The sequence below is a fragment of the Limanda limanda genome, chromosome 5 (genome assembly GCF_963576545.1).
Source record: "Limanda limanda chromosome 5, fLimLim1.1, whole genome shotgun sequence".
Classification (NCBI taxonomy): domain Eukaryota; kingdom Metazoa; phylum Chordata; class Actinopteri; order Pleuronectiformes; family Pleuronectidae; genus Limanda; species Limanda limanda.
The window spans coordinates 25,596,865-25,620,262 of record NC_083640.1 but is presented as its reverse complement, the minus strand read 5'-3'; the positions used below and the strand labels follow the sequence as shown (position 1 = coordinate 25,620,262).

The window sequence follows — 23,398 nt, the reverse complement described above, 5'->3', positions numbered from 1 at the left end:
CACACACCATTTTGTTTTTGTACTTTCCTTTATTAGATGTTAGCACCCGAGTCTGTCAAGACCTTCAATGAAATCACAGTCCGTTATTCAGATCAAATATTACATGAACATGCATTTTTTCAGTACCAAATGTTTTATCATAGAGGTTCGACATGTGCAAATGCAAAACTTGAAAAAGATTGTTATCTTATCTGACATGATCATGTTCTGTTAATTTAAATTCAACACATAGCATTACACCTCTCAGCACACATACTGCACAGTTCATATTCACATGAGGAGCTAGTCTGAATAAACCATCACTGGCTGAGGTTTGAGATGAAAATCTTATAATATAATAATAATAATGGCTGTTTAAAATAAATCTCAGCATGTTTGATGAGTGCTCAGAGTGCCTCATGGATGGCTTCCCAGTCCTGGTCTCTGAAACAAAAGCTGCAGCGAATTCCAAACCTGGGACCTGCTGCAGGGTCATAAGAGGGTGCAGAAACAGCAGCGTCTCGTTTCATGTCCAGTCTTAACTTCCTTGGAGGGTGGGGCCTCAGGAGCCGCTGATTCCTCTTTACACTCTGACAACGAGCCGGTCGAGGTGGACAACAGCCTCCCGCACACCAGGTCAGCAGCTTTCCCATCCATGACGGTCAAGTCTGTGACTGTTTTCTCTCTTAGCGACATGTCCCCATCATCGTCATCATCTATCAGGACAAACTCCTTGAGGTAAACCATTCCCATCCCGTGGAGACTGTGGTTCTCTGTTAAATCCTCCATGGTGTGGGCGTCTACAAAGGTCAGAGTTGAGGTCTCGGTCAGGGTCTCGTGTGGGTCTGTGGAGTTGTCCTCCGGCACCCAGTAGGCCTGGCTGCTCGACTCCATCACCCACATGGAGTTCCTGGTCACACTCTCGTCTTGGTACTTTTGGTCTTGACTTTTGGAAACGTAGTCTGGCATCTTGGTGGCAACCTTGTCTCTCTGATTGTGGGAACCATTCTCTGTGGCATGGCCATTACCAGGATACATCGTAAAACCCCCTTTCTGGTAGTCATGGTAGATCTGCAGGCTGCCGCTCCCTGTAGGAGAAGACAGAGGGATGAAGGCGGTGTCGTCGTTTCCTTGCTTCTTCATCTATTTCTTCTTGCTGCACTGAAACAAAACGGAAACATGTTTAATGTTCTAGTAAGGCGACCTTCCTTCAGTCTCGACTGGTGTGCTGGTTTTGGACTTTATACCAGCCCTATATATACATTTAAAGACGGGGGATTGGACTATGTGACAAATTCATGTGAATAGAATAGTCTTTATAATAGAACAGTACACACATTGTCAGTGAATAACAATAGGTATTAAAACTCTTAAAGTTATTTGACAATTTATCGCTGCACATTAAACAAATATCACTGATATCTAAAATATTAATCTGAAATATATCAACAACTGTTGGACTGATCGACACAAAATATGGTGCCCAGTGCCTCACCTGACTCCTCCTCCGCAGTCAGATGGTTATTTTAGGTTTTGCGTCATAGTTTGGAATGAGATGTTTCAATACCTATTGCATGACATTTGCTTTACAAATGTATGTTTCATACATTTTTTTGAATGATGCTCTCTGATCCTGGAACGAGGTAAAAGTAAGTGCAGTGGAGCAGTTTTATGTTTATAACGAAAGAGCTGTCATTTAGTATTGGTCTTTGTGAATAAATAAATGAAGCTGCTACTTTTAAAAGAAGCAAAAAATAACTTAAACTCCCAGAGGATTGGCTCTTTGAAGAAGGAGACAGATGAACTCCTCTAAAGTGCTCTAACCAGGACAGGAGTATGTGTGAGTGTGCTTCATCTAGCTCTCTCTCCCTGTCCCACCACACACAGGTTTCCCATCTCCACCCAGTAAAACTTAGCCATGCTTTTTAAAGAGCACATATTTATTATATATTATGTTTAGACAAATGAGATATTAACATTTAGTCCATAATTTAAAGAGTTCTTCATTTGTGTCTCATGTGTCTCCATTTAATGGCACCACATAGTGCAGTGCTCTGTGTCTCGGAGCCTCTCACACCAACCCTTTTACACTTGACTGATTCTTATGCGTGACAGAATCAGGACTTTATAAATGAATAATAACAGCAATGTACATGTTCAAGCGACTGTTGCCGTGCTCCACTCCTGCTTGTGGTGGCAAGTGAACAACAATGGATGAAAAATAGATAAACTTAAACACACTCGCTGCATTACTGCTTTTCTCTGCACTTGGTCGTTGCTCCGTTGTCTAAGTAGTTGCTGTGGTTAGGCTGGCAAGAGCTTTTATTTTGGCAAGGGAACGTATAGCAGGGCAAGGAGAAATTAGACAATGTCCTTATAGTCCTTACAGTCTATCTTTAAACCCCTAAACTGTCTTTCCTTACAAAAACATATCAGTTTTCCAGTACTAATGTCTGCAATCAATTCAAGACTGCATTTTTTTAACTTTTTTACCAGCCACAATTTTAAGTTGCTAAATGAGTGTCACTGTGCGTCACAATCAAAAGTAACTTAGCCATAACAGATGCTGGATCATATGTGCAGAAATAAAAATCTTACCTCAAAATGCATTTCGATTTAAATATTTGAGAAAAAAAAGATTATTTTACCCCGAGTTGTCAGCAGCTGAACTCTTCTCCTCAGAAGTCTCTGTAATGAGAATCACATGGCAGAGGTGGGATGACCCAGAGTGTGTGCGACCGATCTCCAGTAGCGCTGCTTAATCTGATTCCTGCTCCACCTTGATGTCTATAAACAGAGCTTCACACACACCCTCCCCTCATCTTGTAGTACAACTGTGCTCAGTGTGTGCAGGGAGGCGGTCACGGGACGTTCCACTAATTCTATTCACACCAGCAATAATGCATTTACTTCTCTTTTTTTCAGGCTTGGGTTTGCTGTGGGTTTTTTGTGATGTATGGATGTTAATATTTATACACCTGAAGATGAGAAGAAGAAAAATCACTATAAAAGGAACTTAGAAATACATACTCACACATGGTACAGCCAGTATAAACTCTACAAAAAAGGTACAAGCCTGTGTTCATTTAATCATCCACAACTCAGCAAGAAGTTGAATACTGTAAGTATTTCTCCAAAAATGTCAAACTCTTTTTTAAGTAAATGTTTTCTTATGAATAGCAATTTTTTTCACACCAGTCAAAATCAAATTTCAAATTCAAATTTTTTTAATCACAAGGGGTATGTAAAATTAAATGGAATGTTGAAAGAATAGAAAAAAAACAAGAGAAATGTGCCCTATGATGGTGATTGTGCCCAAGATGATTTCAGATCTTTGACCTTTTTTAATAATAAATGCAAAAATAACAATAACAGTTGGGTGAGTGTTTATCGCCACATTCTTTCATTTTAAAGTAAAGGGAGCAATAATCTTCACCAAACTTGACTTCTCTTCAAATCATTCCAGAAAACTACAATTTAAAGCTTCATCTTTTCTTCTCTTGTACATAAATCATGCTACAAACCATGCCCCTGATTCTTTTTTTAAAATGTTGCCGTGGTGCAGCGATGCATGATAATCCACTTCTCTCAGTCCCATGCACTGAATATGTTCCACTAAATAATAAAGGAGGACAGACCTTCACATACATGAAAGCTGCAAAGAGGAATATGGAGGAGATCAAATATTGAGAAGTCCTCATGGCCTGTAGGGATGATGTCTGCGTTAGCCTAGTAAAGTCAATGGGTAGACATGGCATCTGACAAAGTGGTCATGTACAGCAGATCTATAAAACCTACAACACAATAACCTTCTGTAAAAAAAGGTTAAAAACAACAGTCATGTCTGTACAGTGAATATGGATTGGCATTAGCTTAGCTTAGCATGAAGACAAAAAGCAGGGGGAAACAGCTAGCCTCTGTCCAAAGTTCAATATGAGACCTGCTCTACTCTTACACAGTTCTAATCCACCTCATGCTTCTATTATAAACATAACACACAACACAGACATAAATCTGGTATTCGACTTCACATTTCTGTTTCTCTACAAGAAACAAAAAAAGTATATTTCCAAAATGCCAAAATAACCTGCAGAATTCACAATGTCTCTATGGAAAATTCTCTTTCGGTGACCATGAAAAGATATTAAGTCTTTAGCATTTTGATGCAAAGATGTCAGTGAATTCTAGATAGTTAAGCTTACCTGTGGGTGATGTACAACGGGTGTAAAAGTCTAAAGGCTCTCTTCCTACTCCCCTTCCTAAATTGTGACCACTTGTGAACTACTGTAAACTTGAATAAGGTCAACATAAAACTTGTAATAGTTGCTACCCAGTTGTACCATACAAAAGAGTACATTTTAAGTATTGGTAATAGCCTTCCTATGATGTAGCATAAGCATGACATTGTATTTCAAGTCTGTGGCTCAGGGGTAAAGTGGTCATTCTCTTCCTTCCCTGCCTTCTCCATTCAACATGCCAAAGTGTCCTTGGGCAAGATACTGAGCACCAAAGAGAAGAGTGCAGCACCTAGATGCAATGTATCAATGTGTGGGTGAATAGGTGAATGGTACAAATTGTAATGTAAAGCGTTTTGAGTGGTCATCAAGACTAGAAACGCTATTTAGTATATAAATACAGACCATTTACCATTTAAATTCTGTTTTATTAAATGCCATGGCTCCTTTAATCTCAAATAAACAGATGATTTTATTTCTTTAAAGACAGAAATCTGAATCAGCCAGTATTTCTCACACACCTTCACCTCAGACAGAAGTCTGTCTAGCTTCTGATTGGTTAGTTCAAACACATGCGATCTGTAATGACAGTGTAATCAGGAAGGGGTTGTAGTGATGCTGCTGAACGATATCAATCTCCATCCCGCTGTTTATTCTCATCTATGTGATCCAAGCACCACACATCGAACAATCACGTCACATGATCATAGGTACCATGGTGGGTGCATTTAATGAAGCTGAAAACAAAGAGATGGCTCAGAGACAGATCCATTAATATTGTTCTTATGTTGTCATTCAAATCTTTAGAAGGGGAAATAATTATACAATATTGTATCACGTGAGAAAAGACTTAAAAGGTGAACAGTGATAAGCTGATTATCCACAACCAGCCTAGAGCAATTAGTTATTAAAGTTCACTATGTACTTTTAAATTACACTGAAGTAAATGGAAAAAGAAAAATATTAACAGTTTATTATGTTTTGACAACAGTACAAATATAAACAGTCTGTATTAATCAAGACTTAGAAATCATCCCGACCATATGATATATGTTGCTTCCAGGCTGCTGCATGTGGAAGCTGAGGCTTTCAGCATAGGGCTGACCCATTTTATTGGTCGTCTCCCAAAACCTGATCACCACTTTTCCTTGTACCGACAGAGGCTCCCTAAACTGGACGGTGACGCTGATCGGAGCTGTGATGACTTCAACCCCTGATGACACAACAGAGAAGTGACAGAGTCGGACAAGTTCTGCTGAAAAGAACTCGACACAATAGTTTTGTTAAATAAATTACCTTTGTGTTTTTCGATTTCAGCCAAGCAGACTGACAGCATCCAGAGACTCGGTGCAGACTGCGATCTGCGGCCGAACAGCCAGGCTGGTAGAGAGAGGAGCCGATGGAGGGAGGAGGTAGAGGAGGACCATGCACACAACAGGTTGGTTCTCCAGGGAACTCGGAGCTCTACCTGCTTCATGTTGTCTGGCACAGGCTCACATGGTTGGCCTGTCAGATTATGGACAAGGGTCTGAGTCAGAACCAATGTATGTCATGGCAACTGGGTGAACACATTTTTATTGGTAAACATTAAAAAAACAACTGCGACTGTAAGAGGAAATCATTCATTTATGTTCCTAGTGTAAAAAACCCTAAAAACATCATTATAACAAAACCACCAGAACACTTCTCACTTTCATGTTGGGTCTCTGTGAAGCATGTGTCGGCTGTGTGGAGCTGGTTTTTGGACAGCAGTGTCAGGACGCTCTCCCACAAGAGGCTCCCTGAACGAGAGCTGGCGGAAAGACAGATGTCAACCTCCACCCCTGCGTCGATTGGCCGGTACTCCATGACTCGCACCTGCAGCATGAACGGACCTTTCTTCAGCTCATCAATCGGCTGAAGGGTTTTCACACTCTGACGCACACGGACCAGACCTGCAGAAATAATAAACAAGTCATCACATAACCATTATTTTCGAACCTTTTATAACAAACTGGTAATAATAAACATAATAAATCTTTCACATCTATTTTATTTTTTTGACATAATAATGACTCCAGGTTTCTGCCTTTCTATGTATCTTTTTTGTATCTATGTTTGTGACGTGAAGCTGCTCACCTGCTACACTACTCCATATGTAAATCCAACACAATGTCAGTTTCACCCCTTAGATACATAGACTAGACAAGATGATATGATGGCATTTTGTCTTTTATTATATGGTGTGTAAAGAGATGTTTTGCCATATGTTAAAGTTAAAATTCTCAACCATTTTATGTATATCTAATATGTTTGGATGAGGTGAGGTCATTTGGGATTTCTTTGGAGTTTTCTTCCATTTCATTGTGCCACTCCTCTTTATATTTTCTCTCCACATGTTTACCTCTGCCAAGGAGGTTTTGTTTTCATCTGTGTTTTATCGTTTGTCTTTTATTTAGCCGGATTACACAAAAACTACTAAACAGATAACCGAGTAACTTATATTTACTTTCTTTAACATTGCGAGACAGAGTTTTATAACATTCTCCTTGATTTAATATAGAATTTCTCATGGATCTTGATGAAAATTCAGGCATGTTAAGATTAAGGGGCTGGTGTTTATTAGTGTGGTTTCATGAAGGGGGCTGTTGGGCGTTGGCAGAGGTTTACACTCTACTGAGTGACATTCTAGTGTTGATAGTTCATGGTTCTTGAGAGAAAAACATTGTTATGTAACAGGGAATGTGTATAGTTTGGTGCCGCTTGACTAAATATAAGAATACTTTTGGGGCTTGGCAGAGGGATGCACTCAAGTGGGTGCTATTCTAGTTTCTTATTTGTTTGCTTTGCTTAATATTTGTTCAATGAGAAAATCCCAATGGCACAGCATCATCAGGGAGGAAACATGGAACAACCGCTGGCAGGTGCACTGTCCCACTGGGTGTGCATACTTAGGAGAACTGGTGCTGTTTCCAAAGCAAATACTGAAGTCACTATAACTCTGAGTGTTACCTGCTGGGCTGAGTCTGAAGCTGGGATCAGTGAGCACCATCAGCAGCAGTCTGCCACACAGGAACTCAGGGAAGCACAGGGGGATGTCTCTGTACTCAGTGTCTGGATAATCCCAGCCATAACCCACTGCACTGCAGAACCTCCTCAGGGTGACAGGGTCCAGCCTGGCAGACACAGACAGTCAGCGTGGAGCAGGAGGACAGAGACACTTCTCCTGGACGATGCTCACCTGCACCGGAGGACCGTGAACACAGCTTCCCTCCTCTCCTCCTGTGGCTTGGTGTGTAGGTGTCCTGCTCTCCTGCTCACAGCTCGGCTCAGACTCCTCAGGTAGAGGTACAGGAAGCTGGGCAGGTGGTCGCTGCTGAGCACGTTAGTCTTCAGCAGCTGGTGAGAGCGGTAAATGTGAGCGTAGAGTAAATACACCGAACCCACGGTGAGGAAGGCCACACCGCAACTCTGCGCATTCCCCATTGCTACGCAAAAACGCGTGTGTATAACGCAACGGGTAGAACACGCGTCATAAACTGTGTGTTAAGTGTCATGTCCCATTACTCTGCTCCCAGCGACTCCATGATTGTTTACTGCGGTCACGTGATCACTCGGTTTTGAAAACACGCGCACGCCTGCAGAACTTTGAAAGTTGAAGCGTGTCTATTCGTGGTGTTACGGTACATTTACAGTGGGAGTCATCATGGTTAAGAGTGACATGGACATTATTTGTCACCTCTTAAAGGATTTAAAAAGAAATCATTTAATTGGAACAAGTTGTGAGTGCTCTAATGAAAAAGTAGCCAACTTTTCACATATTCTACAGTAAAATCCTCTGAAACTTGACTTGCAGACAGTGGGGGTCAGTGTCACTGTGAATAAGAGTGACGTGAAAAGTCTTTGCCACCACTTAAGAAAACAATTTTTTAAATATTTAATAGGAGCAAGTTGTGAGTGCTGTAATGAAAATGTAGCCAACTTTCTTTCAATTTTCTTTAAAGTTCTACAGAGAAATCTTCTGAAACTTGACTTTTGTATTTGTTTACAATAGCCTCTACTATGGCGAGTGTGCTGGGACAAACTACACACATTCAACTTTTTAAAAACATGACAGCGATAAACAGGTTATTTTTGCCCTCAATTTTGCAAAAGAAAAGAGGCAACGATTCTCACCACATCTCCACATACTTGTCTCAAGAAACCAAACACACAGCAAACAATATGATCTAGTCAACTTTGAATATGATGAGTTAAGTCTTAAATTTAACCTGACATGTACTAGGAGTGAATATTGATAGGTAATCAGTACATTTCCACAAGCCTCGATTAAAGGGGCCTTACTCTAACTAGCGGCCTATTGAGGGATCACCAATTTGTGATAAGAAATTATATAATTTAATAACATGTTTTAAGGTCCTCTCGCACAAAGATATTTGTTTTGCCTATAAAGGTAACACTTTAAGGATTATAACACCACAATATCAAAGAGAATTAGGTGCAGATATCTCAGTTTTCCTGTACCACCTAAAGTAATGCAATGATTTTATTCGTTAAATTTTTTCAATGAATTTTACCTTTGGATTCTCTCACTTTGGGATTACTTTGGTAAATTTAGATTGCATTTGTTCAGTTTTACATTGTTGATGTAAATGATTTTGCTCATTGAAGTTGTATTTTTGCAATAAAAATATCAAAGTAAACATGTTTTCATTGACTCCCAAGACATTCGAATGCAGAGGAGGTGATATCTATTCTAAATGTAAAACATTACTATATTTGTACTGCCAGTTTCATAACTGACATGACATATTTTTTCACAACTTCAAATACTTAGTGTTTTGTACATTTCTTCATTGTAGAGATGAGTGCAGCACTCATATGCCCTAATGTCGCTGTCCCTCTCTCTCAATCATATTGATTGCCACAGTCAAACTGACCATCGGATGAACTTAGAGAAATCCTGCTCGTGTTAGTTGCCCATTAAAATATCCAAAAATGTTAACTATCCTCCACAGGCAGGATACAGAATGAACTCTGTAGATACCACTTTCACTTGCGTGTTCACACAACACGCATTAACTTCTCCGCGTGCAAGCCTCAGCTTCACTCTGGCCCTGGTCTGTAAGAGCATACTGTGAATGTTTCTTCACACCACCACAACCAATTAGCTCCTAGAGTTAATATCTGCATATACTCTCCTAAATTGAGTTCAAACCAATTTCAATGAAAACCCATCAAAGTGCACCAGGTTAATTCTTTAAAACTGTTTATTCTCAAGCATTTTTACAACAAAACCACTTGACAGGTATTCATTTCACATTTCTGAACACACATGTTCAGTTCTTCACTTTAACAAGGAAGTGCAAAAGCACGTGTTTTGTTTAACGATTTCAAAAAACAAACAAATCAATAATAAAAATAACTTTATTACTTTTTTATACTTTTCAAAGAAAGAGGGATGTTTACCATTCTACATAGCTGCATTTACATATTGTGACAACTGTGCTGTATGAAACAGGCCTTAATAATGATAAATGTGGAATATCCTATGATAACATTCATCCTCAGGCTGAAAGGAGAGATTCAGTGTGACAGACAGATAAAATGTTTTCCTGAGATGATGGAGATGTTTCCTGACATCTTCTGTCACTTCATCCAAACAGAAGCAGCAACACGATGCAGACTGAGTTGACTGCGATCAGCGGCACTGCAGGAGAACACAGACAGTGTGGCACGAGAAAGTGTGACTCACCACTCACAAAGTATGTGTGTGTGTGCGTGCGTGCGTGTGTGTAAATGCTGTGGACACCCACCTCTCATCACTGTCCTCACAGAGCGGACAAGGTTCATCATCTGTGCTTTGACGCCTGGTTCATCTCCAAACCCTCCGACACTTTGGTCCACTCCCCAGCCAACTGAAGATGGACACATATATTTGTACCTCCATCTTAGTGAGGACACTCATTGGCATAATACATGCTCGAGGCCCTTACCATAACCATCCAAAGTAAATGCATGACCTAAACCTAATTCTACCCCGGATCCTAAAACCAGGTCTTAACATTATATTTCATTAACCCTCAAACAACCCAGTGAGGACCAGTCAAAATGTCCTCTATTTGTAAGGTCTATGCTTAAAATGGTCCTCACATAAGTACAGGGACGGACGGACGGACGGACGCACGCACGCACGCACGCACACACACACACACAAATGCATGGCTTCACTGTCAAACAAATTAAACCTGCATTGATCAAGTTCTGCATTCTTGAAAAAAATATTGTACGTTCATAAAATTTCTGTTAGTGTGTTATTTGTTAGCTTTGGTCAGTCCTGTAAAGTCTCATTGTTATAAAAAAGTTGTTGAAAAATCAAAGACACTCCTGTTTATTAGATTTAAATGGTTCACCTGTCAGACAGTTGTAGTTCAGAAGATGCTCTCAGAGCAACGTCAACCCGACATGTTTACACTTGGTCTAGCTAGCAGGTAGTTAGCAGTAGCATTAGCTAAAGCAGATTTCCCATTTGAAATGAGACTTAAGGTGCAAACAAACTGGACCACGGCGACTTACTCTTGCTGAGAAACCTTTCTTCATGCAACACAGCGACGGCGTTGACACACAGGACTACGGCCTGGATGAGCGAGTACAGAGTAAAGGCCATGTTGTCACTACTCAGGCTAACAGCAGCACAGCTGACGTAGCCTACGGTGGCTGAGGAAGGACACACCTGTGCACACGCACATATTAATAGACTTCAAAGGTTGCAGCAGATTTAAGGCTACACTTCAAACGGTTCACTTTCAGTCAGTATTCTGTCTTTCAAAAATTAAACGGAAAACAACCATTATTTAAGCAACATGTCTGGAATATATGGTATCAAAAGTGAGACATCCTGGATGTTTAATCTCATTTTGTCTTGTTAAGTAACTGAATTATCTTTATTGATTCAGTATCATGTGTTAGTATTTTAATCTTGTATCTCTTATGGTGAAGTTAATTAAACGATTCATTTTTATTAATTAAAATATAGCTGCAAGATGAGGCAAGTGTCATAAGCGTAAATCTGTACATGTGAAGAATGTCGGCAGCTAACGACTGGGCTTTTGTAATTTTCTCATGTCATTTGTTTAATGATATACTCAAGAGCTTCCAGTCTGTACGGAAATACAGTACTTAAAAATGCATCAGCTTCCACCACTGCTTAAAAAAGTGTGGCACCACCATTGGTACATGTGCTGCTTCACTAACATGAACACATACCTTTAAAAATGACAATAGTGCAATGTGCATTAGACAAAACTAAGTTAAAGTGAGTTACAGAAGAACCATGTGTGTGAAATTAGTGTGCAGACCTGATCTGAGTCCATAGTTAATGATATTCTTTTCAGTCTGTAATAATGTTTAACAGTTCTAATTAAGAAAAACACAAACACGACAGACTAGTGGATCATGAGAATAAAAATCTTTATTAGTGTTTTATGAAGTCTGCATAATATGCCACACGCCTGAGAAGCTTATGGTCAGAAAAAAAAAGAACTGCTCTATCAATACCGCCCTCTACTGGTAAAACAACTGCGACATCTACTGTACTGACTGCTTTGCAAAAAGATTACTGTTAAATACACACATACTGTACTACTGTTATGTATATGTACGTCTGGTCCACGTCAGTTTTTGTAATGTATTTTTTTCACATTCATATGTTGTAGGCCAAAGATAAAAACAATGTAACACTGGACCCTAATACATGGTTCAGTTCCCCAAATCCAAACACCACTAGGTGCACTTAAAGTACAATCACTAGTGCCATAAGGTAAACACATTTACACCAAAAAGAAGGGAGGGGGGAGGGAAACATGTTAAACTCGCAACAGCCACTTAATGACAATAATGGCAGAGTTTAGGCTAATAAGTCTGGTTGTACATACTGTATTTCATAGACAGAACAAATACAATACACACATTAACACAGAATGTCCCGATGTGCTGGCACATTTGCTGATCTTCTCTCGTGGAAGAAAACTGCTCTCCTCCTACGTCACTGTAACATTTTGAAAACCAATTCCATCTGGTCGACCTTACCCCGCCTGACTGAGCACCAAAAGGCTACAAGAGGTCACGTGTGTTCCAAAAAAGTGAGATGAGTGAATGAATGGCCATCACAAAGTTTTACATGCCTCTGGAATCATTTAAAACATGACAGGAGAGTAGATTTGGGGTTTCGGGCAAAATGTTGTTTTGTGTACTTTAAATGCACCGGATTTCTTTGCAAAAACAAAGGATAGAAACAGACTACACATCATGTGGGGCAGTGGTTTTCTTTTACCAAGACAAAGAGCTGCTATTGGAAATGAGTTCAAACTGAACCTTTTGGGTAAAAATGAAGGAATGATCCATGCCCTTCATGTCACTTTAGAAACAACTGTGGTCTTGAAAATACTACTTCAATAAAAAGTGAACGACAGAAAAATTTAAGTATACTTATATATAAAAATACATGAGAATACAAAAAAGTAGCAAAACAATGGGGATATAGGCTAAAAACAGAATGAATTTATTGATACCTTCAATTTCTCTCCTGTTGAGACGTTTAATGTTTCACCTTGGAGACCTCCAGGACTCCCAGTGTTGTGTCAAAAAGAAAAAGAAAAACCTTTTACATAACAGCTAATATTCTCTGGTCCCTGCCCAGTGCTCCCTGCAAAGCCTGGCCAACATCTCTTAAGCTTCCATAGCAGGCTTTTCAATGAGGATTTACGTCAACTAAGTAAAAGGACACATAGAGTCCCTCTTAATTACAAGGAAATAAACTACAGCCAGACTGAGTTTGCAGTTTGTTTAGGGGTTTTGGGTTTGTTTTTTAACTAACATTCCTATTTGTCCATTAAGAGGTATGTCTTATAAAGACACACGTCGGGAGTTACAAGAAAGGGCCATTCTGGCAACGTCAATTCAATCCAAATTTCACAAAACACATTGTGGCGTTTTCCTTCATAGGAGAACGACCAGCAAGGCCATCGTTTCTTCACCAAGCCTCCTCCCCTTCACAAAAGATGGGGCCAAGTTTGCCGGAGAAAAGTAAACTTAGGTTCAGAACAATGGTTGGGGGGGGGGCTGGAACGAAAATCATTTTAGCATTCAAGCTCCTGTTACTCATACAAGCAATCTTCAATACTGAGAATCTATTCACAGATATTTTTGGTATTTCCCCTACTTCCTGGACTAAAAACCAATATACATTTCATTTGTACCACAAATAGATCTAATATTAAGGATTTGGGGAAAAGCAATTTAACAAGGTGCATGACATAGATGGGTAACAAAGTGCCAATTTTTTTTTTTTTTTACTGAAAAGTGTGTGTTGTGTGTGTGTGTGTTTGTGACAGTGTGGGTGCATTTGTTCTTCTGTGTGTGTGTAAAGTTTATTGAGGGATGTGGAACCGGGCCACAATTACTATGAAGTATGTTACAGAAAATACTTTCTGTTGGGATTCCATTTTTTTCATGAGAGGACTCACAAGTTTAAAATTTAATGATCTTTGTAATGGGCTGAGTTTTTTTGGGTGTTTCCTTAGCTGTTTAGGACATACTGGAGCAACGTGCAGATGGGGAACCCATCTGGGTTAGAACCTTGTCCAGCCACTGCAGGGGGCCGTTCAAATGCAGCTCTATCCAGCATGGAGTGCTAGTGACAGTTTGCCGCCTGCAAAACAAACACAAACATATTAATGTCTTGGGAGGATATGGCCAGAAAACAAAGGTTGTAGTTTCTAAGTCTCTGATTGAAATTCATTTTGAATATATGTTTGTGAAAAATACATATACAGCAATAAGTCCCATTCACCAAACAACAAAAAACATTCCTGCATTTAACCACTTGCCTCACATGTGACAACCTCAATCATCAATAATAAGACACATTCTCAAAAAGTAAAACTAAAATTATCCTTTGACTAGAGCTGGACAATAAAACAATAACAATATTTATCACAATATACAAGCAACATAAAAAGGTTCAATCTATATCAATATAATGTTCATGCATCGTGTAAGTACTGTGAGGAAGTATGAAAACCTAATCGATCTACCGACTAAGACGTTTAAGACGTTTTGCTGTTTATAAAGTGTTTGTTTATTCTCTGTCCATTAAGAAAAGTTTAAAATCACAAGTTTCACTCAGGAGAAAAGATTGTTAAAAGTCTTTACACTTAAAAGAAAGAATAATGTGACATTTATCGTGATAATTGTCAATATATCAACCGATATGAACATTTTTATCTTGGCATCATTTCTTGCCATATTGCCCAGCCCTGGCTGCCACTGAGCAATCACATCTCCATGATGCATTACAAAGTCTGCTTAAGATGAGTTTGAGATGCATCAGTCAGAATGAATTCTTTAACTCAAAGTTTCTCTTGAGTTGTCTAAAGCATTGTCAGATAAATAATTATTACACACTGATAGAATTCAAATCAGAAAAAATTAAAAATAAAAACTGTAGATCTAGAGTTTGTTGGTTTTGCTCACCTGTACTCGGCTCCCCAGCCTTTAACAAAGCTCATGCGGATGGTGCACATCCTGGTGAGCTGGTAAACAGCCTCAAAGCCCTGGTTGACTGACTGAGCCAGCAGGGCTGCAAATTCCTGGTTGTTGAAGATTTTTAGATTACAGCCTGAAAGAGTTCAAAAGAAAAAAGGGCATCAGATAATGTAGGTTTTCTTAAAGATCTAACAAACCGATCTAACATTCAGCTTTAGGCTGGTACTGGTCTGTCATCTAGCATCTGTGATCCGGATTTTGTTGTGGCGTGTTTGATCTGTGTTTAATCTGTGTAGGTCACATGACTCTGATGAGTCAGCATCAGAAACATTTGGTGAGAATGTGAGCCCTGACTGGCGGTTCAGCTGAGCCAATCATCATTTTCATGCTCAAGCAAATCTTTACATTTATTATAACTGTATTTTTATTTTTAAATTAGACATACTGTAAATAAGCATTTTGAGTACACCAAATTGCAGTTTAGACTAAATGACAGAGTACAGATTAGAAAATGGTAAATTGACTGTAACTTGTTAAGTGCTTTTAGTGGTCGTTGAGAAAGTGCTATATTAATACATTCATTCAGTACTTCTACATGCTTTTTCAATCACACATCATTCATACACCATCAGCACAACCATTTGTGGTTCAACTTCTGGAGGAGCCAGGGATTGAACCACCGACCTACTGGTTAGTGGTTAGCAGTGGATAAGTATGTTGTACAGGCAGCAGTGAGTTTGCAAACGTATCTATGGATGCTGTGATAAGTTTGCCATGTCCCCCCCCCCGAATGTAGTTCCCCATTGGAATCCTTTGCAAATAAATCCAATCCAAATACCACAGTTAAAGCTACAAACTTTTCAGAGTCAGATAAAAAAAAATAGAATGGTATTTTTTTATACATTTTTGAAGGCATATACCTTTTAAAAATCCTATTCATGAATGGTATAGCATGGTGAGCATCTATGGTCTGCTTTCCATGGAATGAGCACCATCATCCCCAGGAGACATCCATTTTATACTTTATATTGTTCAGTGGGTGCTTTACTGCAACTCCAAGCTGATTTCTCTGATTGTAATACAAGGGACATTTACAGAATCTTACCTGGAGGAATTTTACAGACTGTTGCTGGATGCCAGCCATACCGCTGATTGCAGTTTGGACTCTGGACAAAGATGGCGCTATCACTCAAGCACTCAGCAAATACCTCCCCTCCAATGTAGTAGAGTCTAACTCCTCTTCCTGAAAACACAGACAGAATATATTCCTTAATATGTAAGTAAACATGAGACCTGACTTAATTAACATGTGTGAATACGTATGACTGGACCAGTGACATATTTTGTAAGCAAACACAAACTATAAGAAATCAAGATGTTGTACACAGATGATAATGTAACATGAAGCTAAGTGAATCTATGCCATACCTATGTGTCTCCGGGTCATCTCCACAGTGGCGTTCCTGTTGACATTAGACAGCAGGCCCAGGCAGAAACGCTCCGAGTTCGATGGATCTGTGAATCCGTCCACCGTCAGCGAGGGCTGAGATGCGTGGAACGTCTCGCCCACGCGCTGGTTCAGCTCGTAGTATGCTATAGAGCACCAGAAGGCCGGCTCCGAGTAAGTCACCGGCTGCAAATCTACGGCAGGAAAAGATCACGTCAGTAAAGTTTCTCTTTTTGACCAGACATATGCTAGTGCAAAGACACTGCACAGGTCTGAATAATTGTGCTCTGATTGATCCGCCACGGATTCCTCTAATTAGTTTCATTGGCGATCTCTATAAGGGTCAATCAGTTGAGGCCAAACAAACAGCTGTCACTCGTTTTCAGTATATACTTTTGTATTCTAACTATAGTTATTAGTAAATCTGACAATGGCTTCGCCGGTTAGGCAGTTTTACCAGGTGTCTGATCACCATTTGCTTCTTGCATCTTACCCATGCTGTGATTGACAGGAGACAGCGTGCCGGGGGACAACTCGGCTGGAGAACCTGACAAAGAAAATAGGAAGTCTTTGATTTGGAAGGTTATTTACAGGAGACTATAAAATGAACGCCATAGACGTGACGAAACTGGCGTCACAATATTGTTGATCACAATACTTTTCTATATAGTGTTAAACAGATGCTCTTCACGGTTACTAAAGCGTTGTCTGCATTTCCTACATTTTCCTTGTTAAGTAATACAATTTGAACTTACTTAACTGTACAAAGAACAAAAAGGACAATGTATATAACAGTAAGCGTACTAGCTTGCTGATGTCATTATTGTTATCATTAGCAGCACATTGGGGATGCTAACACACCGAGGGAGAGAATTTGGAGCCAGACCGAAGTGTTAGAAAGGCAGTATATACATGTAAAGTGTATTCTGTCAACTACAGACAAAGGAAGTACCTTCCTTCTAACATTCTTACAACCGTTTCAAAAGGTGAGCATTGACAGGTTACAGGAAAATACAGTATCAAATGTTAGATATCAAAACCAGGGAATTCAGAGCTGCAACTTCTCCAGCAACTATTCTTTAACTTTTTGGTATTGTCATGCGTTTTTAATTCAGAAGTATCTTTCAATGACTCAGATCGGTAGGAAGTCACTGGAAAACATGCATTTATCATGTGTAAGAGCCAAGTCTTTCTAAATTCCTCAAACAAGTAATACATGATGAATATCTGTTCAAGCAGAGGAGATCACATACAACTTGAGAGATTTTACTTTATAATAAGGGCATTCCATAAACTGTGGTTCTATTGATTATTCAAACAGACGAAAAGAAGTAAGTGTCCCCTGAAAAAAAATTGAATTTGACCTGGTTTGGAGCTGAGGACGACAAGGAAAATAAAAGATATCTATATAAATAGAAGGAGAGCTAGTCTACGGTACCTGTGTCCATACTTTGATTCATCTGTTGATCGCTGGCCTCTCCATCCTCACTGATGTAGCCAGGTGGTGGCGTCTCTGTTAAAATGATGCAGGGACAAAAAAATTAAATATGTAGCCGTGACATTATCACAATGTGATATGACTGTTTAACTTACCGGGAACAAAACAGTTTCAGTACAAAAACATGCACAAAGTGCATAAATTACAAGAATGACTGTACTTGTAAATTCTGTAGTGTCAGCATTATGTTAGCCCAGTCTGTAACCCTTCTGTGAATTATTCAAATACTGTCACTTAAATGCTGTGCAGAGTTAAACTCACCTGGTATATAGTTGTTCGGAGGTTCAATACCTGCTGGAAAGTTTGTGTTCTCGGGTATGGAATGAGTATAGTCATCCAGAGGTGGCAGCTCTGGCAGAATTTCTGAGTGTCTTGGCACAAGAACAGGAGGCAGCACTACAGTGTTGGGTAAAGGATCAGATGAGAGCCTTATCAGTCATATTATTTAAAAAATTGTTTATCTGAGGTTTTTGTATGATTTTGGTGAGACCTTGGCAACATCAATAACACAATGATGAATCACTAACTGATGAATAGTGCAGATTTTAACATTGTACATCCCTAAAACTCTAAACAAATTTGTTGCTCACTTATATGCCAAAATTGTGTATAGTTCAGTAAAGTAAGAATTTATTACTGTTAAATTCTGAATAAAACTTAAGCTAAGAGCAATCTGTCTTAGAATTAAGACTTGAAACCGGTAGTCTGGCACGTTCCAGGTAAACCGTAATGGTTAATATATCCTTCGACCCCGGAACCTTTTAACAAAACACACTGTGTGATTAATTTAATATAAGCCTGCAAGCAACTCCCCCCTACAATCAAAAACTTTAACTATTTATGTGGATTAAATAAACAGAATACAACAAGTTAATATGCTAAGCAGCATTTAAAGGTCTGGTAGATAGTTTTAGTGGTGGGAAAATTAATCGTTATTTACGTGAACGATGCAGTTTTTTAAGTAAACAATGCAGAGACAGAACATAATTGTGCATGTTTTCTGCTATTTTCAGGTTTAACCATCGCTGCTTCAGGATGAGGACAGACGCATATTTTAGGTCCGATCGTCTTTTACTCTGTCAGAGTCTCTTGTATGAGTGTCCCTCCACTCTCCGGCTGACCGGTGCTCACGGTAGACTCAAACAATAAACACAGTCACTAATTAGATATTTACTTTGTGTTTGTTGATTAGCTTTAAAGTTGATAAGACACGTATTTAAACACATGCGTACCGTACGGACGTAGTTCATCTGCTAAACACAACACGAGATGCGCACTCAGGACATCAGAGTTAAAGTGACCGGATTCATGACACCAATTCATTATTGACCAGCAGAGTAATGCGCCTCGATGCTGCCATGGGGGGCAAGGTAGGGCCACCCTGATACAGTAAAGGCTAAATATGCAGCACACAAGTCTAAACTGAATGAATGCCAAGTCAATGTAGAGAGCACTGCCCACTGTTAAAGACTGACCGTTGTAGACTGATTTTTGAATGGAAAAACTTATCTTGTATATTATAGCACAGTTGTAATCAAATTCTAAAATACTTTTTTAAAGCATAAATCATGAGGATAATGAAGATGCAAACACGGCAATATTTTTGTTTTATCATGTTTGATAATAAAATCTATGATGCATCGATAATCGTTTTATAATCATATCGTAGCATTATAAACATAAAGCGAACCATGAGGTTCACACCCCGAGTAAGCTTTCTAATTTTCAGTCAATATTTTAGCTAATATAACCTCCTGCTTGCTGTTACTTCATTGTTAGCGTACTGAGATGAGAATGCTTGTCACTTTCACATCTGTCAGCAATTAAAGGACTTAGCACATTTTTGTATTCACTCAAGTAGAATGAAGGACAAGTTACACAAAATGCTACATAGGCACATGGGTTTATAACATTGCTAGTTAGCTAAACTTGCCAGGTGTCACTTGGAACTGAACTGTGCCACAAACATGCACTGACACTGACTCACAAACAGATGTAAATGTTTTAGGAAACAAAAGTCAACTGGAGTGTCTTCTCACCTGGGGTCTCCACCCTCTGGTAGTGGTAGGGGTTGATGCAGACCTCGTCCTTCTTGAGGTGGAAGGCATACTCACAGGCCTCGATGGCACGCATCTCATGGTGGCTGTGAAGGTCCGGCCATCGCCACAAGCGGCAATAGATAACATGGGGAAGCCCCTTCCTGTGGGAGACCTGCAAGCGGCCATCCAGGGATCTGATTGAACAGCAAACAAGAGATGGTTGTGAGAAGGGAAGAAAACAGGGTAGAGTGGGGGTGGGCACATTATATGGCCATGGAGGGGAGGAAAATGGGAATGGATTAAATTGAACAGTGACAAGAATGAGAAGCAAAGATGTTCTAAATATCTGCCACCCCCAGCATTTAAAGACAACTCTCCCACATCAAGTTGTATACAACACTACACAATAGTTGAGGATAGTCACCTGGTTTGGTCAGGGTAGCTGTATAGGCCTGATGTATCCCACGTTTCTATCGTATTTGGTGTACTCAGTCCCCATATTTCAGAGCAATTGCTGTGCACAGAGAAAACCACAAAACAAACACAAAAAATAAATAATAAACATGGGACATGGATCATTCAGAATATCAGTGTGGGTCATGTAAACATTGCAAGGCCTCTTTTATTGGAATCTTATGGAAAAATAAAGACATCAAATTATTTTTCACCCGCAGACATTAAGGATAGGAAATTCAAATAAGAGAAGCCTTTTTGACAGATTAAAAACATTTAAACTGAAAATGGAATCTGCTTAAAACACATTGAATGAGACAAAGAGCATTCTTCAACTGTGTGGCATTGTATCAAACACTAGAAATAGCCTTTTTACTACAGTCAAACTTATGAGACATTCAAACAAACAATGAAGAAACACAATGGCACAGAGGGGGAAAAAAAACAAAGGCCGCAACCTTGGGCAAAAAACTAAATTTTCAGACATTGTTAAAACATTCACAAGAACAAAAATAATAAGTTTAAAACATGGAATGGGAATCCTTACCTCTGAATAACAGGACAATGACAAATTTGACATGTGCAATGCTACAAATTCACATAAATTAAATTACCTAGGTGGGATCAGAACTACCATTCAAAATTGCAATTGTCTGGTTCGTGACAGGGCAGGAAACCAACTGTTTTCCATCAACTATAGCAGCTCATAAATCCTACAATGCAACAACTATTCTCACTGATGGAAACTAGTATCAAAATTATGAATGGGTAACAAAATGCTAAGCAGGGTAGAATCCCAATCAGCATTGCTAACATGGCTGGTAGCAATGCCCAAATCTGACATTATTGAGGGGTTGTCGACCAACATCATGTAGATACCCTCTACTGGTCCTGTCCTCTCAACTAAATGATTCCATCCACATCATGGCAGCCACTACATTTCTGCAAAAGCAACATTGCAGCCTAGAAAAATTCTCAGGCAATAACAACGAGCTTGCTATCTATAGACATACAAACATCTGACGTGGTACTTGGCAGCACATCAGTGAGGAAATCTGTTAACACAGTGTTCCCACTGAACGTGAGTCTGGGCCGTCAAGGCTGGCCGATAAAGAAAAACATCTTTCGCCCTTCTAATGTCGATGTCCCCATGACAGTAACAGAAATGGTCTCACAGCAAGTACAATTGTAAACAAATAGTCATTTGATTGATTTTCAGCTCATTTTAATGAGAAATTTATCTTCTACTATTTTGCATCACTAATAACTTTTCATGAGATTACCACTTAACAGTCCACAGTTTTATCTAAGGCAAAGGTTTCAACTAAGAGCAGTAGCTTTACTAGGTTTCACACACGTCTAAGAGCAGTAGTTTTTTTTATTATTGAGAAGTAATCATGTGCTGGGCAGTATACCTGGGGATGGTGACACACTTGGTGTTGCAGTTCTGTGTTGTGATAGCTTTCTCCAGCTCATCTAGCTGGCCTGTCCTCTTTAACTTCTTCACTAAGCTCTTCACAGCCTTCTCGCACCACTTCTCCTCTTGCCCATTCTGCTCGCCACCACCCGCTCCGCCCTGGCCGCTGGAGGACTTCTTCCAGCCCAGCAGCCTCTTCACCACGGGAGGGGTGAATGGCAGGATGGAGGACATCTTAGCTGGACAAGCTGAGAGTCTCCAGAGGACTCACCACAAGCCCGAACTAACAGACAGAGGAGACCTGGAGCTACAGTTGGGACCCTTGCTCAGATGGGGCCCCCTCTAGAGACCAGTGGGTGGAAGCTAGCAGGGCTTACTCAAAGGAGATGGACACCTGAGGAGAAAGTCACACAATTCACATCATTACAAACACAACATGGCACAGAAGACTAACTACATCTAGCTGATCAACACAGTAAGAGGTATGTATTAGTCAATGCAGCTTCCAATAGGGACTGAAATAATACGTCTAGCAGTTTTGTCAGTGATAACACGCAGATGACATTAGTGTCTCTAGTGTGAACAGTTGTAGAATACGTTTAAAAGCAGAAACGATCACTTGACGTTAGCTCGTCTCTCACACCGCTCGAGATCGAAGCTAGCGAACTTGCAAACTTGTAAAGTTAACACATGGGGTGTGCCTCGCACCGTCGCATCCAGAATACACAGGCTATCACGACCCGCTACTGGCGATGATAAGGACTAGCAAAGTGAACGCTACCAAATAAATGCGAAGAGAGCATGTAGTATTTTGTGACAGCCCCCCTGTGCTAACACCAACTGGCTTGGGAAAGGCCGGTAGCTAGCTACCTGGTGGGGGGGCCTGCTGCACTCAAATCACAACAATAAGTTCGCTAGCGTTAGCTTGCTGAGTGATTCACAGCAAAATGCTAAAATAGTCTTAACTAAAGCGAAATACTTGAGTGAACCTATCGGAGTAGATGAGAGGGAGCCTGTGGAGAAGTCCTCGTATGGCTAAGTCAGCTAGCGTTAGCTTAACAAGCTAGCTGCCAGCTTGTTATCAAAAATCCTTTTGTTGTGATCCACGAAAAAACCTCCTGTGCGCAACAGTCAAGTCGCGCTACTTCGCTACCTAACGTCGGCACGTCACAGACATCCAGGCTACGATTAATCTCACCGCAACAAATCTCACTTTGTGAGTCTAAACGTCTTTGTGTCTTATGTGAACGGAGCTGGTGTCTGTTGGTGACTTTTGCTAAAATAATGGCCCCAGAAGGAGTTAGCATCTTGGACCAACTCTTCCAAACTGAGCCCTGGCTCCCGCTGGCTAACGGAGCTAACGCAACATCTCTCTCACAAATCAACATGCTTCAAAGTCGAGAAAGCAGCTTCGAGCGTGTCGGTAGTTACCCCAGTTCCACAGTCCAGCACTTCGCGTTCAGAGAAGAGTGTGCGGACAGCCCTTCACACGCCTCGGGGACAGAGAGACACGCCAGGACAGTGTTGTGCCGCAACTAATTTTGACAAGGCTTGTATGCGGCTCTCAAGTTGCTACCAGTGCTACTGAAGCTAGTTAGCTAGGTTAGGTAGACCGGAAGAACACAACAAACTGATGGCTCCCTACAGGGGTTTAGTCCCGCCTACATGAAAGCTGATTGGAGGATTATGGAAAGGCCTCAGATCACTGGTCCAGGTCCTTGACGATCCTCATTGTTTATTTGACAGCATGGCTTCATATGTGTCACTCAGCGGTGTGGAGCCAAAGGTAATTTTAGAATTTGTCAA

General features: G+C 40.1%; 4 protein-coding genes across 5 annotated transcripts; all 4 read right to left on the bottom strand.

The window, feature by feature from the left end:
* Positions 1-51: 51 nt before the first annotated feature.
* Positions 52-2,669, bottom strand: si:ch211-12e13.12 (uncharacterized). The gene is made up of 2 exons (XM_061072337.1): positions 2,628-2,669; positions 52-1,135 (listed from the first exon to the last, which is right to left on the bottom strand). Exon 2 carries the CDS (start codon positions 1,120-1,122, stop codon positions 472-474), a length of 651 nt encoding a protein of 216 aa, XP_060928320.1. The 5' UTR covers positions 1,123-1,135; positions 2,628-2,669; the 3' UTR covers positions 52-471.
* A 1,952-nt stretch (positions 2,670-4,621) lies between these two features.
* On the bottom strand, positions 4,622-7,786 carry si:ch211-12e13.1 (uncharacterized). The gene is made up of 5 exons (XM_061071562.1): positions 7,435-7,786; positions 7,206-7,369; positions 5,906-6,148; positions 5,511-5,720; positions 4,622-5,427 (listed from the first exon to the last, which is right to left on the bottom strand). The coding sequence occupies exons 1-5, from the start codon at positions 7,677-7,679 to the stop codon at positions 5,231-5,233; spliced, it is 1,059 nt and encodes a 352-aa protein (XP_060927545.1). The 5' UTR covers positions 7,680-7,786; the 3' UTR covers positions 4,622-5,230.
* Positions 7,787-9,445: 1,659 nt separating this feature from the next.
* LOC133001869 (immediate early response 3-interacting protein 1-like) lies at positions 9,446-10,901 on the bottom strand. The gene is made up of 3 exons (XM_061071578.1): positions 10,770-10,901; positions 10,010-10,111; positions 9,446-9,903 (listed from the first exon to the last, which is right to left on the bottom strand). The coding sequence occupies exons 1-3, from the start codon at positions 10,858-10,860 to the stop codon at positions 9,848-9,850; spliced, it is 249 nt and encodes an 82-aa protein (XP_060927561.1). The 5' UTR covers positions 10,861-10,901; the 3' UTR covers positions 9,446-9,847.
* Positions 10,902-11,639: 738 nt separating this feature from the next.
* LOC133001622 (mothers against decapentaplegic homolog 2) lies at positions 11,640-23,178 on the bottom strand. Of its 2 annotated transcripts, none has more exons than XM_061071242.1 (11): positions 23,024-23,178; positions 21,591-21,986; positions 20,147-20,236; positions 19,723-19,916; positions 17,945-18,079; positions 17,624-17,698; positions 16,679-16,732; positions 16,167-16,379; positions 15,844-15,981; positions 14,727-14,871; positions 11,640-13,902 (listed from the first exon to the last, which is right to left on the bottom strand). In XM_061071242.1, exons 2-11 carry the CDS (start codon positions 21,824-21,826, stop codon positions 13,779-13,781), a joined length of 1,404 nt encoding a protein of 467 aa, XP_060927225.1. In that variant the 5' UTR covers positions 21,827-21,986; positions 23,024-23,178; the 3' UTR covers positions 11,640-13,778. The 2 variants fall into 2 exon arrangements, with proteins under 2 accessions (XP_060927225.1, XP_060927226.1); XM_061071243.1 differs by having other exon boundaries at positions 17,636-17,698.
* Positions 23,179-23,398: the final 220 nt, after the last annotated feature.

Excerpts from the sequence above, each read along its gene's own strand:
- si:ch211-12e13.1 (XM_061071562.1), bottom strand. The coding sequence starts at position 7,679 with ATGGGGAATGCGCAGAGTTGCGGTGTGGCCTTCCTCACCGTGGGTTCG. Across the intron at positions 7,370-7,434 it reads TTCACGGTCCTCCGGTGCAG|GCTGGACCCTGTCACCCTGA; the intron begins GTGAGCATCGTC and ends TGTGTCTGCCAG. Across the intron at positions 5,428-5,510 it reads TGAAATCGAAAAACACAAAG|GGGTTGAAGTCATCACAGCT; the intron begins GTAATTTATTTA and ends TTGTGTCATCAG.
- si:ch211-12e13.12 (XM_061072337.1), bottom strand. The coding sequence starts at position 1,122 with ATGAAGAAGCAAGGAAACGACGACACCGCCTTCATCCCTCTGTCTTCT.
- LOC133001869 (XM_061071578.1), bottom strand. The coding sequence starts at position 10,860 with ATGGCCTTTACTCTGTACTCGCTCATCCAGGCCGTAGTCCTGTGTGTC. Across the intron at positions 10,112-10,769 it reads AGAAAGGTTTCTCAGCAAGA|TTGGCTGGGGAGTGGACCAA; the intron begins GTAAGTCGCCGT and ends GTCCATCTTCAG. Across the intron at positions 9,904-10,009 it reads TGTGAGGACAGTGATGAGAG|TGCCGCTGATCGCAGTCAAC; the intron begins GTGGGTGTCCAC and ends GTTCTCCTGCAG.
- LOC133001622 (XM_061071242.1), bottom strand. The coding sequence starts at position 21,826 with ATGTCCTCCATCCTGCCATTCACCCCTCCCGTGGTGAAGAGGCTGCTG. Across the intron at positions 18,080-19,722 it reads CCAGAGGGTGGAGACCCCAG|TGCTGCCTCCTGTTCTTGTG; the intron begins GTGAGAAGACAC and ends CCAACACTGTAG. Across the intron at positions 16,733-17,623 it reads GAATCAAAGTATGGACACAG|GTTCTCCAGCCGAGTTGTCC; the intron begins GTACCGTAGACT and ends TTTCTTTGTCAG.